The sequence below is a fragment of the Ursus maritimus genome, unplaced genomic scaffold (genome assembly GCF_017311325.1).
Source record: "Ursus maritimus isolate PB19 unplaced genomic scaffold, ASM1731132v1 scaffold_15, whole genome shotgun sequence".
NCBI classification, from domain to species: domain Eukaryota; kingdom Metazoa; phylum Chordata; class Mammalia; order Carnivora; family Ursidae; genus Ursus; species Ursus maritimus.
The window spans coordinates 52,661,645-52,676,018 of record NW_024423897.1 but is presented as its reverse complement, the minus strand read 5'-3'; the positions used below and the strand labels follow the sequence as shown (position 1 = coordinate 52,676,018).

The window sequence follows — 14,374 nt, the reverse complement described above, 5'->3', positions numbered from 1 at the left end:
ATCCCTGACAGAACTGGAACACGGAAATGGGTTATTTGGTCATCACTATTTTTCAAATTTAACCATACGTAAAAAGGAGTTTTAAAGAAAACCTTGACAACCCAGAATTCTATACACAATGAAAAAAATTAGGTGAAATAGAGATTTTTCTGGACAACAAATGCTAAAATATGCCAGCAAAAATATTCTTCAGAAAGTCCTCAAAGAAGTTCATCAAGCAAAAGAAGTATGATAGCAGGTGCAAACTTAGATCTGCACAAAGAAGAGTGACGATAACGGAAAAAGTTGGTAACTATAAAAAGATATTTCTGGTTTTAATCATTCTAAAAGACAGCCAAGACAAAAATATTTACAATGTATGATGGGGCTTATAACATGAGTAAACGTAAAATGGGTAACAATAATGGCAGAAAGGATGAAAGGGAGGGATCATAAGGTTCTTACACACAAATAATATAATATAAAAGCAGGCTCTGATAAGCAAAAATATATTTTGTAAACCCTTCTAAAAGAAAAATTACACCATATACTTGTTAAAAACAGCAAGGAAGACTTTACTCAAGACTACAGTAGTAGGGGAAAGAGATTAAATTCAACTCCATTGGAAGAAAAGGCAAGAGGATCTTTAAACACTGGGATGAGCTAATGGAAAAGTACTAGAGGACACTGAGAGCAGTTTGTCAATGTACTTGGGCCATATGAGTTTACCAATTGTTGCTTTATTGAAATTAGGCTCCTACCCTCCCACAAAGACTGGGAGACAGAGTCCCTACCTTTCTTGACAGTCACGTTTCAAAGAGATGGCTCCCAGGTCCTTGAGAAAGACTGGTATCTCAAAGGGGCAGAGACAGGGCTTATAATTACAAGTTTTCTAAAATAAATGCTCTAGGAAAAGGGAGGTCCAGAGGCCCAGAGTCAGGAAGAAGCTTGTATAATGTTTCATCAAGCTGAAGGAAACAGTAAGGCCAACTGGGCGTTGGTCACCCTAGAAATCCTTCAAACCATGAAAGAAAACGAATGACCTTTAACTAATAAGCCAATATTGGAAATCAAATGGGATCATAAACAATACTCAATCCAAAAGCAGGCAGAAAAAAAAAAAAGAACAAAGAAAAGATGGAACAAGTGGAAAGCAAGTAGTAAGATGGTAGGCTTAAATCAAACCATATCAATAATTAAATGAAATATAAATGGTCAGTACACCCCAATTAAAAGACAGAGGTTGTCTGATTATACTAAAAAGAAGACTGAATTAGGGACATTTGGGTGGCTCAGTCGGTTAAGCTTCCTACTCTTGGTTTCACTAAGGTCATGATCTCAGGGTCTTGAGATGGAGCCCTGCGACCAGCTCTGCGCTCAGCACAGAGTCTGCCTGAGATTCATTCCCCCTCCTCCTTCCCTCCCCTCTGCTCCTCCCCCCACTCACACGCTCACACATGTTCTCTCTCTCAAATAAATACTTTTTTAAAAAAAAGGATTCTTTCTTTCCCTCTCCCTCTGCTCCTCCTCATCACTTATGCATACACTCACTCTCTAAAAAAAAAAAAGAATTACATAAGAAGCCCACTTCAAAAATAAAGGCACAGATAGGTCAAAAAGAAAGAAAACAGAAGGATAGAAAAACATGATCAAAAGAACTCTGGAGTGGATATGGGAATATCAATATCAAACAAAGAAACATCAGAAGAAGAAATATTACCCACAGTAAAAAAAAATAATACGTAATAATGGAGTCAACTCACTGTGAAGACACAGTGATCCTAACTGTGTATGTGTCTAAGAACAGAGCCTCAAAATCCACAGAGATATATGGTGTCATGTCAGCAACATTGATACCACCTGGGAGCTTGCTAGAAATGCAGAGCCTCAGGCCCCATCCCAGCCCTACTGATTGTAATCTGCATTTGTAACAAGGTTCCCACGGGATTTGAGTGCATTTTAAAATATAAGAATACTGATAGCATCATGCCACACCTCTAATAAAGAGTAAATGCTCAGGTGGTAATATTTTCATAGCAGTTCTTCCCACAGGCACAACAAAGAGGCTAACTCTGTGAGGTGAGGGATACACTGACTAACTTGATCGTGGGGATTGTGTTTGCAATGTGTACAAATACCAACTCATTAAGGTTTACACCTTAAATATATACAACTTTTAATTGCCAATTACTCCTCAACGAAGTTGAAACACAGTCAATTGAAATACATATTCTGCCACAAACTCTCTAATCTAATAAATAAAATAATTTAATAAACCTATAAACCATTCAAATAATTACATTTTAATTTTTTAGAAAAATCTTTTGCTTCATGGGTTCATAGAGGATACAGAATTCAGCAACAATATTTTATAATAGAGATTTGAAAGCTGGAGACTTAAAGAGAGTACTAATATGAGAAACATTAGAGGCGCCTGGGTGGCTCAGTCGGTTAAGCATCTGACTTTGGCTCAGGTCCTGATCCCAGGGCCAGTGATCAAGCCCCGAGTCAGTCTCCCTGCTCAGCGGGGAATCTGCTTCTCCCTCTGCCCTTTCCCCCCATGCCTCTCTCTCTTTCTCAAATAAACTAAAAATTAAAAAAATTTAAAAATAGGAGAAACATTTAAAAATACGAGAAATATTCTTATTCATGTTTTAAAGGTACTTTTTACCATCGCAACTCTCTAGTTATGTCATTGCTCTAGGCTGTTTGAACCACAAATATGTTTCCCCATTGCTTTACTGATGAGCATTAGTCTGCATCGTCCACACTTTCAAGTAGTGGTTCTGGATTCTTGCTGCTTTAAAAAAAACAACAAATCTTTATTTTAACAAATTAAGGGTTTTGGGATTTTTTGAGAGCAAGAGAGAGAAACAGCATGAGCATGCATGCACACCAGTGGGGGGAGGCAAAGGGAGAGAGAGAATCTTAAGCAGGCACCACAGTCAGCGCAGAGTCTGATGTGGAGGCTCAATCTCACGACCCTGAGATCATGACCTGAGCCAAAATCAAGAGTCAGACACTCAACAGACTGAACCCCCCAGGCGCCCCACAAATTAAGGTTTTTGAAAAAATACAAAACTAGTAACTTTGATTGCAACCCGGTATCTATCATTCATTTTACTTCTCGCATTTGTCATTTCACCACTGGTTGGTGAATGAAATAAAGAATCTCTCGCATAGTCCAGACGAGCACAAAGAAAGAGCAGTATCATTTGGCAACTACAGCATGAGTAACAGCATCAGACATCAGCATTTAAGGGCATATTACTATACATACTTACTGTATTTATGACGCACCATGCAGAGAGAAATTGTACACTGCAAAGTTTTGCTTTGGAAATGACTTACAAACACCCTCACAGCAAAACAGTAAGGACGAAAGAAACCCCAAGAGATCGGTTCTCTTTTAAATTGAAAACAAGGAGGGAATAACACTGATGGAGCTAAAGTTGGGCTTAATGGCTTATATAGAAGGACGTTACCTGCTGACCATCAGGATAATCTCCTTAGAGTGTCCTCAGGCTGGGTGGTGCAGCCCATCCCACTCCTCCTTATGTGAATTGACCTGCAACAGGTAGAAGAGAGGAACTCCCCTTTGCTGAGCGCTCCTGTCCTGGGCACTTTCTGGTTGTCTGTCACTATTGTCCCTCACAACAGCCTCACTTGGAAGGTACTGTGTACCCATTTTGCAGATGAGGAAACAATGCCTCAGAAATGCTACTCGACTCTGCCAAATTTATCCAGCTAGTAAGTGGTAGATTCCATGTGTGGGTATGAACCAATCTGTGGGTTCCAAATGCTGCTCTTTCTCTGGTCACGCTGCTATCTTCCAGGCATCAGATTGGTCAAGAAGGAGTGTGCCCACACTGGGTGTTATACACAACTAATGAATCATCGAGCCTTACATCGGAAACCGGGGATGTACTGTATGGTGACTAACATAATATAATAAAAAATCATTATAAATAAAAAAAAAAAGAAGAAGAAGTGTGCCCAGGCAGCCAGCTGGGGACAGGGAGCATCTCAGAGAGGAAGTGTTCCAGGCAGGACCTCGAGAGACCAGTTACTCACATGCCCATTCCTACTGAGTCCCAGATGATGACAGCCACCACCAGCTGATTTGAGCTGGGCAAGTAGATGGTAAAGGTGGGAAAACTAGAACCTTCTGCTGAGCAGGGCTGGAAGTAAGGACTTGATATGCAGACATGGGTATTAGCATCCTCACTCAGAACTCTGACTTCTTCCCATGAACGTTTTGTCACAGAGTAGGCACTGTTCCTATGATTAGTGTCATGATTATATATAAGGATGCTCATGAAAGACAATTATCATATGGTTTCACTCATATGAGGAATATAAGAAACAGTGCAGAAGACCATAAGGGAAGGGAGAGAAAATGGAATAGGAAGAAATCATAGAGGGAGATAAACCATGAAAGACTCTTAATCATGGGAAAGAAACTGAGGGTTGTGGAAGGGGAGGAGGGTGGAGAGCTAGGGTAACTGGGTGATGGGCATTAAGGAGGGCACGTGATGTGATGAGCACTGCGTGTTATATGCAACTGATGAATTACTGAACTCTGCATCTGAAACTAATGATGTACCGTATGTTGGCTAATTGAATTTAAACAAAAATAGATAAATGAAGATGCTCATGGTTAAGAGAGACTCCTTTAGTGAGCTGGTTGGAGCCCAAATAATATGACCAAATGGAGTGACTGATCAGGCCAGGACATTCCAAGTTTACAACTATCATCCTGGGGTGCCATTTGGTTTTGATATCCCTGATCATTTTAGACAAAACAGGCCAGGATAGGTTTGAAACTCCAACTTCTATCATGGTCTCATGCGTGAGATGCAGAGTTGTCCTTTTAACATGAGGTTAAATTTGAAAGACAACCTGTCATATGTGGGGGTCAACCATGCCCCACATTGTAAAGATGTTTCCATGAAAACTTCGGCTTTCCAAAGTTTCCTGAAGGGGAAAGGAATAGTCTAGGCTAGTGAAACATTGCATGCAAAGATCTCTATAAGTCTAGGTCTCTATCTAAATATAAGCAGTCCTCCAAGGGTGGCTCATCTTAAATTATTAGCAGTTCAAGCTGCTGAGAGCCAAGGTTATAACTGAAGGTGGCCACGAGGTAGAGGAAACGGTCTTTCTGCAAAGACACAATCCGAGAGTTTTGCAGCTTGGCAAAGGTTTGTCCCAGTCTACGGAAGACTGTAAACCACCCTGGGATTTGTATTAGAATCTGCAGATCCTGCAATGCCAAGACTCTCCATAAGTGCTTCCCTGGAGCAGACACTATGTGCTGGGGGCTCTATCCCAGTAGAACCATGAGGATGTCACCACATCAAGATACAAACTCACACCACACAGCAGTATGACAGGCTCTGTCTGGTGTCTTCTTTCCCCAGAAGATGTATTGTTACAGATTAGAAAGAGATTGGCATGAATTGATATTGCTAAGGTCTATTTAATTCCCAGATGATACCTCATTCTCTTTTCTCATTCACCTAAAGACCCACTTATACAATATAAAAGATGGATATAAACTTTCCTGAAGTCAGCTAGTTGATTTTCATTCACAGACAAGACATTGATTTTAGAACCTTTCGTATTTGTTCTATGTATTGTACATAATACATATTTATGTAATTAGTAGTATACTTACATCTAGAGCAAATGTGTTAGTGTTAGCAGGAATCAAAATAATTAAACATGCAATGATTCCACACCTCCAACATCAACTTTGAAAAGTTGTTTCACTATTTTATGCTCAGCCCAGATTTATCTGTAAATTTCCCATCCGTATATGGTATCAATATGGGTCAAATAACGTATTCTGGTTTTTTTCCACTGAAGACTGTAGGCAGACTGTTAGCATGGGGAAAGCAGACTAGGAAAACAAACAAAAAACAAAAATAGACCAAAGTAGTTGAAGGCAAACTAGACATATTCATTAGCTAGCTCTCCAATTAGTGCACAATTTCCCGTTTCCTACTACAATCAAAAATACCTGGAAAAGATTTTTGTTTGGCAAGAATATGATTCAGCTTACAGTGTCCAACTTTTATTAAGACCCTCATTTGTACTACTAATAAATCTTTGAGATCAGAGGTATAACGTATCAGGGGATATAAGACGTGAACAATAGCACTTTATTATATTCCTGAGACACTAAAAACATTTCACTATTCGCTAGAATACCAAAAAAAGTTTCACTGGGGCATGCAAATGATCACTTTTCAAATGATGAAACACTAAAATGTCTTATAAGCTCTTTTTCTACAGGTCTCCAGGGATTCGCTTAAAGTATTTGCATAAATAAATTATAAATGGATGCATCACAGCAGACCGAATGGAGTGAGGAGAGGCTCCACAGAATGAATTTTAAACTGCGTCCACAGTAAAAGGGAGGGCTACCAGCGAGAGCACTGGTTTTGCTTCTTAATCCTTCACAAATCTCCCCCTTCTGTGACTTTCCAGGTAGTCTCTTGGGCGTCCCGCATCACATTTAATCTTTCTCCTTTCTCAAGTACTCATGAACACTGTATGTGGCCTTATTAAAATCGACTCTTGCACAAGTAGTGGGGGAAAACTTAATTGGCTTTCCAGGCAACTCTGTTTGTGATTACATTTGATACGAATGTTATGCATATTAGCCTAAGTGAAGAAATACATGAAGAAAGGTATTAGCAGTAATCATAAAACCCTACCAGAGCAGGGGCAGAGCATCGTGCTACACAATATGTCTTGGCTCTACGCACTTGACGCACAGCAAGGAGCAATAATGTAGAGCCCAATGAAAAATGGCATTTGGCATACAAATTACAGACAGAACAAGGCTCCCGATCTTGGCCCTGTATGCGCCCAACATAAACTCAAACTTGGAAACAATTAAGCTTGCCTATAAATCCAGAGCCTTGGGTAACTAAATGGAGTCCTAAATCAGAGAAGGTACAAAGTAGGCATAGGAAGAAGACTCATTAGCCAAATTCACACAGTGGTTTGATGAGTGTTCATTAGAGGGAGGAGCTGATAGGACTTTTATAAAATCGCAGATTCTACCCTTTAAGGCACTGAAATTCTAATGTTAGATCATAATACCACTGGCATTTTGTAATGGAAACTTTGAAATCCAGGGGATAAAAAAGCTATTTTTTAAAGTCTCATTTACTCATTCATTGTCTTGATTGCCAGAATTACTGCTAATAATTGCATTCTAACAGTGTCCGAAAAGAAATCTGACCCTCCTTCTTATCCACCACCCCACCCTACTCAGGTTCCTTCCTTCCCACTGAATCTCTATATTTTCGATTCTTCTCATCCAGATGAGAGAGTAGGATCCAACCCATAAGTACTGTCTATTGGGCTGCTCTGCTGTATGGTTTTTCCAGGCTGAAGAACAGAACTGGGAAAGCCCCTCGGGTACAGATTGGGCCAGCAACCCAACCTGCTCCTGCCTTGGTCAGGTTCATTGTGTTTCAAGTGCAACACGGAACGAGACTCACCATTTAAGTAAGAACTCATACGTGGGTGGAGGGTCTTAGCCCAGCTCCTCTCTGATTCTAAAAGCTGACCTCGAATTCTCTCCTATTCTTCACTGCGGAGGTGTACGTGGACTCTTCAAACGCACATGTTAGGTACAACAGATGTCAGTCAATAGACCAGAATGCATAAACTGCAAAAATTACTGCAACTAAATGCTACAAAAATTACAAGCCAAAACTACTAGATTTCCCCGTGTTTTCACAAACCTACTGATTTGTTTATTGGTCTTCCAAAGCATTCACCCAATCTGGAGGACCATATTGTGAATATAAGTAGACCATTTGTTTACCCTTAAGAGGCATTATTTTGATAGGTTGCTGGGGGCTACTCATCAACAGTCATCAGTTACACAATATAATTTTTAAAAACCACTCTGAGTACTTGAGAGAAAGGTATTTAAAATGTAAAAGCAATTACGCATCTCACCGGGCCTGACACAGGGAAAAAAAAAAATATGTCGCAGATCTAGGGGTGGGAGGGGAAATTATATCTTTAAGAGAAAACCACTCACGTATATGTTTTATTACTCTTATCATTACTAAAGATTTTTATGCTGCAAAAAATTCATAAACTACATTATCAGTATACATGAACATATCTAATTTTTTATAATTCTACACCTTTGAATGAAAATTTATCACTGATAAAGATATTGTTAAGGCTGTGCTTTTTGTCTACACTGGAGAATCCTGTAAGCCATTTAACTATTATAACATTTGTGATTTGCCTCATCCTGTCTCCTACTGTCGAATTCTTTACAAGACTTTTCCATCAGAAATAGCATTTAACACTAAGAAGTACTTCTCACTCCAGTGACTTAGAAACACATGATTTCCATGGGCCACTACTCTGTAGCTGACAGCAGTCAAACAAGGTTTGAAATTCCATTTAGGAAGCAGCCCTCCTCATCCCTCCCACTCCAGGCTGGGCCACTCCAGGCTGGGTTTCTTGTCACCCTTACTGTGCTCACTTCCTCTCATTAGGGAGCAAGAGAAGACTCCTCAGTACTGGTGGGTCTGAGATGTTTTCCCTTGTCCTTCGGATCTAAATTTAGATGTCACCTGTACAGAGCTGCCCTTCCTCAGGGCCCAGTCAAATCAGGTCTCTGTAGGGAAAGAGCATCCATGGTAGAAAGGTTGCTCAAGAACATGTGGGCTGTGGCTTTGCCACGTCCCCTGATGGGGACCTGGCCTCGCTGATGCTGAATTGGTCCGATGCTTGCCAACGTTCCCTCAGAGAGAAGATCAGAGAAAAGAGAAGTAAGTAGAAAGGTGATGCAAGCACCCTGCTTAACAGGACAGTTCTACTGTGGCAAAGTGTTCTCTTTTGTCTCAATTCTGGAAGGACTTTACTTGCATAGAGAGAGTCACCGACAGCTGCCCACTGCGCAGGAGAACCAGGGAACCCGGAAAAACCAGACAGCGGCTGCTTTGGCTCAGGGGAGCTCCTTGCTGCTGTTACGTTTTGTGTCCTCGGTTAAAAATAAATGGGGACGCTGTAGTGTGGCTTCTGCCTGCTAATCTGTGACACCTGAATGGCTGTGGTCTCCCTCACTCTTCCCACCCCTAGCATCTGGCATTTTCCTTCATAGCACTAAACTCCCACTCTTCACACCTCCTTCTACGTACCTCACACATATGTCATATTGCACATTCATACACTGAGAACATATGAAGTTACATACCTGAACAGTCGCTCATTTTCTGTGTCTAGTCCTCTTACGCGAAGTCCTTGAATTCAGGGAATGTGAGCATTTTTTCCCACCATTGTTCCTGATACACAGTAGTCAGACACACTGAAGTAATTTTCCAAGCAAATCAATATTGAGTTGATGACAAAGACTCTACAATGGCCCCGGGACACTGGGTGTTATTTTCTCCTCATGCAAACAGTTGGCAACTCTGCATCATCCAGAAGAGTCAATGAGTTGGTCCTCTCTTGCCCCCCCCCCACCCAATTCAGTAGAAGCCGAGACCTTTCAGTGGGTGGGAGCTAAAGGATGGGAGAAGGAGGTGGAGCAGAAAGGGGCTTCATTGGCTCTTCACTTCAGCAACATTCCTTGTTGAATTAGTCCCTAAAAATTTCTAGGCGTTTCCAGGGTGTCCTTTCCTACTTTGGGTCTCAAAACACTTGTACATACACACCAACAGGGTATTTCACAAAATTAGATAAATTATGCATTTTCAAGTAACTTGATAAGAAACCTCGTTTTGAAAGGTTATTTCTGGATACTCAATGGCACTTGCCCCCGCCTAAGAAATAGCAGTTATAATTCAGACATTCATTCACAGCTTTTTATTAATTCACATCATTTCTACATCTTCATTATTTGTTCTTCAAAATAAAATGATTGTTTTACCATAATTCACACAATCAACTGGTATATATCAATTCAGACCAAAAGAAGTTACTCAAATGAAAAGAGTATCATCCAAGATAGGTGGGGTCATACGAGTCCCTCGGGCCTAGATCTGACCATAATTAACATAAAATGAGAGGCACCCACGCCTGTCTCCTTGCAGGCCTTCCTCCCTATAAAACACTTTATCACCAGAAACACGAAGTTAGGCAGACGTGAAGGTAAGCAAACATTTGTAGACCACATTCTAATTTAATTCTGACCAAGTTTTCTAGTCAATAAGTTATAGATGAAGCAGTTTATAATTTATAACCAGGATTTAAAATAAAAATATGGGAAAAGTTCCACAGATAGTATTTTCTTTATTAATAAAAGCCCAAGTGGCATCCCCCCACCCCATGTGACTTCTATTCTTTGCCAGTTCTTCCAATCATGACAGCCTTTCAAGTCAACCCAATATTTTCTGAGGTATATCTTTCACTTCATAGTACACGTTTACCATTTCCATGCTAAGAAAGCTTTGATCCTGTTTATCATGTCTGCCTCACACCCCCTAACTTCCTTAAGTACAGACTTAGGATTGAACACGTAGCTGCTCCCACTGTTTCCTGTTATTAAATACGTTTTGATATATAAATTACCTCAGCCTTTACAGTTGTTTTCTTGGTATAGATTTCTAGCAGAGAAGATAAGGCTCAAAGCATATGAACATTTTTCTGGCTCTTTCTGTGCTCGGATATTTAATTATTTTATAAAAAGGATGGGTTGATTTCCATTGCTCTAGGAATCTCTAAGCAAATCACTTTTACAAAGACCTCACCACAATTCACTTTCAGCTTTAATTTTTTTTATTATAACTAATATCAGTATCTCATTCTTAATTATCAGTGGGGTTGAACATCATTCTATAAGTTTATTGTCTAAGATTACATGAATTGTCTATTCATCTACTCACATCCTTAACCCATTCTTCTATTTCCTTTCATTCTCTAAAAGGTCTTCCCAAATGGCTGCTTGAGCCATGAAAACAAATCTCTTCACCTGACCTAAATGCAAAAGGCCACGGAAGCAAAATCAGCACAACCCTGCCATGTTACCTTAGAGAACAGGGCTATTACCACATTAGCAGAAGAATAATCCCTTTAAGGAAATGTCTGCTTGACCTCCTCGGTCTTTAGACCTAAATGCATTACTGTGGATTTGTGGGCCACAGTTCATTAGGAAGTTGTAAATTTTGCTTTTAAATCACCAAATAACTTTTCAACAAACACAGGGATTGGTCATTAAGAATGAAGTAGGTTAAAAGTAATTAAGTGTCCAACTAAGGAGTAGGGAAAACCTGCATAGCTCATTAACTGCGTGCAACGTGATTTATACATTGTTCAGCACTCACAGGCAAATAAAGGTTAGGGTAAGTCGGATCCTGCATCTTCTGAGGTTTTGGGTAGAGACACACCCCATGTTACTTGACATCACAGAGAAGGGCAACCCCACGGAGCACCCAGTGTTCAGGGACCTGGGCTGTTCTGAGGTCCACGGCGGCGATGTAGTTTAAGTCTGTTCGGACTGGCTTCTTGTAAATGGGGCAGGAATAAAACTGGGGATCTCTTAAAGCTACAAAAAAAAATCCACAAAACAAAACAAAACCTTGGTGAATTTCAAAATTAAGCAGCCCAAACAGCGTGCAGAGTCAAATTTGTGCATTCAAAAGATCATTCCAAAGTTTGGGTAGAATGAGAGACATTCTTCCTGAGGTCAGTCAGTCCCTAGGTGTGAAGCAGATGTAACTGCAGGTTTCTAGGGATTGTACAAAACACCCAGATATCTTCAGGTTTATCCTGCTGGTCCTTTGTCCAATGTCCTTGGCAATAAGCCCTAACCACATGAAATGACCATGAACCTCCTGTCAATTCAACATGCCCCCTCCACCCTTCTTTTTTCTCTGCTTCCCCACCAAATCTTGTGCATGCACACCCTCTCCATTTTTCTCTCATGGCTTGCCTTTGGCACAAGGCACCCGTCACTTTTAATCAGATGTCCAGCACCAAGGCTCACTAGTATTTCACTATATTAAGATTATGATTTCAAAATCCTGCCTTCAACCCTCTAGTGCCACAGTCTAACTACATTCGCAATCACGGGGGCTGTGGGTTACCCATGGGTGCAGGGGAAGAGAAGTGGTTGGGAAGCAGAGAGCCAAGGCACGGGTCAGCTCCCTGAGATGCGATCTACCTTTCTGGAGTAGATGAATACACGGAGTTTCCAAAACTACATATGCAACGAAAGTCAACCTATGCATGTCCAACTTTCAAAGACCCTTTCTAATGCATTCATCCCTAACCAAAGGTTCACTTTCTCTCCAGCCTTGGAAACCCCACGATCAGGGACAGATCCAGGTCTTGTGGGTCCTTCTACTTATACAATGGGGGAGCAGGTTGGCACAGGGCTTTAAGAAAAACAGTAAAAATTTACAAATTCTAAATTAGCCTTTGGAAGAAGCCTCTGCATTGAGCAGCTTGGAACGTTAGCTTCCTCAGCTTCTCGTCCAATCTACACCGCCCGCATAGTCTCCCTGCACATCTCCTAGCACCCGGCTCAGGAAGCAGTACATTATTTCCTCTTCTCTTCCTAAATTGTTTCAGCACAAACGTGCTGTCTGCACCCATCCTTGTGCTCCTCTGGAAGGCCAACATTGTACATCACCCTCACATAAACATTCGGAGGAAAACAGGTTTAACAAAGAGGAGAACGTTGCTTTGCTGAATTCGTGTGGCACATGCGTGTGAACACTGAAACATGGAAACAGGAATTCTCAACTCTCTACATGCAGTGTTGACATACTGATGAATTTATTTCCCAAAATAATTTATCTTTTTCTAACAAATTCCAAAAGACAGCCACTCTCAGAAGTTAAGATCTCATTTTTTGACCCAATAAAACCTTCTACCTGCTTTGCCATGTGTTTTTATACATCTACTGCAATTAATTTTATTGGAAGAAATTAAACACCTGAATATGATGATATTATACATTAAGTTTCAATATAAAGCAAATATTCTAAAGCAGTGATTCTTAACCAAGGATGATTTTACTCTTGGGGGACATTTGCAAATATCTGGAGACATTTTTGGTTTCCACAACTGTGAGACCAATACTGGCATCTAGTGGGTAGGGGCCAGAGATGCTGCCAACATGCTATAATGCACAGGACAGCCCCCCCCCCCGAACAAAGGGTATCTGGACCAAAAATATCAATGATATCAAGGTCAGGGAACCCTGTTCTAAAACAAACTTATAGATACTTTAGAGTGCTTTAAAACTACGTTTGCTTAATCCCATGAAATTAATCATTAGAACCAATCTAAATTAATTTAACACCTAATTTTTAAGTCTAGGTGTTATTTTTTTAAATTACCATGAGAATATCATTAGTAATAATTATTAGGCAAACATAAAAAAATTCTGATTAAGTAAGTGAATGGCAGTCAATTCATGGAGTATAGTTAATACTAACAACTGACTGATATAATTAAATCCTTTAATCCTGGGATCCGTATAATAAGTGTTAACTATTGTTCTTCTTGATGCAAATTTGACTAACATTATAAATCTTGAAGGAATCCACTGTAGTCTCACATTTGGTGCAAATGTAATTAAATATGTATATAATAATAAATATATGTAATTGTAATAATTACACCTTGGGAAGGAGATGACTACTTGGATTTTAATCCCAAAAGAAAAGACTAATTTGGGGGGGGATAGCATTCTCTTCAATAAGCAGGTAAAAAACAATTCTCTGATATCTTCATCCAATTTTATTCATTTGTAATTGCTGCAAAACGGAAGGTGCCCATGCCGAACCGCAGCACGCAGCGAACTCCCGCAGCAGGAGTAGACGCCACTGACAATGTCATTTCATAGTCAAAGTGCTGACAGACGCTGAACAACCACATCAACAGATGATTCAAAACCATTAGCCCTAGTTAGACAAATAATTTTGAAGACAAAAATAAACAGGCTAGGTAGGGAAAGCAAATCAGCTAAACATGTTTAAAGCCTTAGGGTCCCCGAAGGAGCAGAGACAAGAGGCTGTCTAACTTGGTGAGAGGCTACGGTTTAGGATCTGAAAGGTTTTAATAAAAACACCTTGAGGGAGTTTCATTTTCTAACTATGTCACTTCCCTCTCTAGCCTACATTTTTCAGCCAAGTGCTGGTATATCATTATATCATATGTTCCTTCCAATATCCAAAACAACCAAGTTACCGAGAGATTCCCTAGACAGCCTTTAAATCATTCCTTTATTTACCTCCTCTTCGCAAATAACATTTAAGTGATTAAATAGTGCACGCTTATGTACTTCTTTTAATCCTTCAACAAACATGTGAGTTAACATATTAATATTAGCAATAATAACAAAATGATTTCTTGTATGCGAACTATGTGCTAGACACCTGTCAGTGTAATGCTCTTAACA

General features: G+C 40.1%; 1 protein-coding gene across 2 annotated transcripts in view; it reads right to left on the bottom strand.

Moving 5' to 3' along the window:
* Positions 1-11,357: 11,357 nt before the first annotated feature.
* Positions 11,358-14,374, bottom strand: part of DNAH5 (dynein axonemal heavy chain 5) — a 209,694-nt gene continuing 206,677 nt past the window's right edge. For both annotated transcript variants that reach the window (XM_008689897.2, XM_008689898.2), the window contains exon 79: positions 11,358-11,509. In XM_008689897.2, the coding sequence (XP_008688119.2) occupies positions 11,358-11,509 (152 nt within the window). The remainder of the gene's footprint in view (positions 11,510-14,374) is intronic.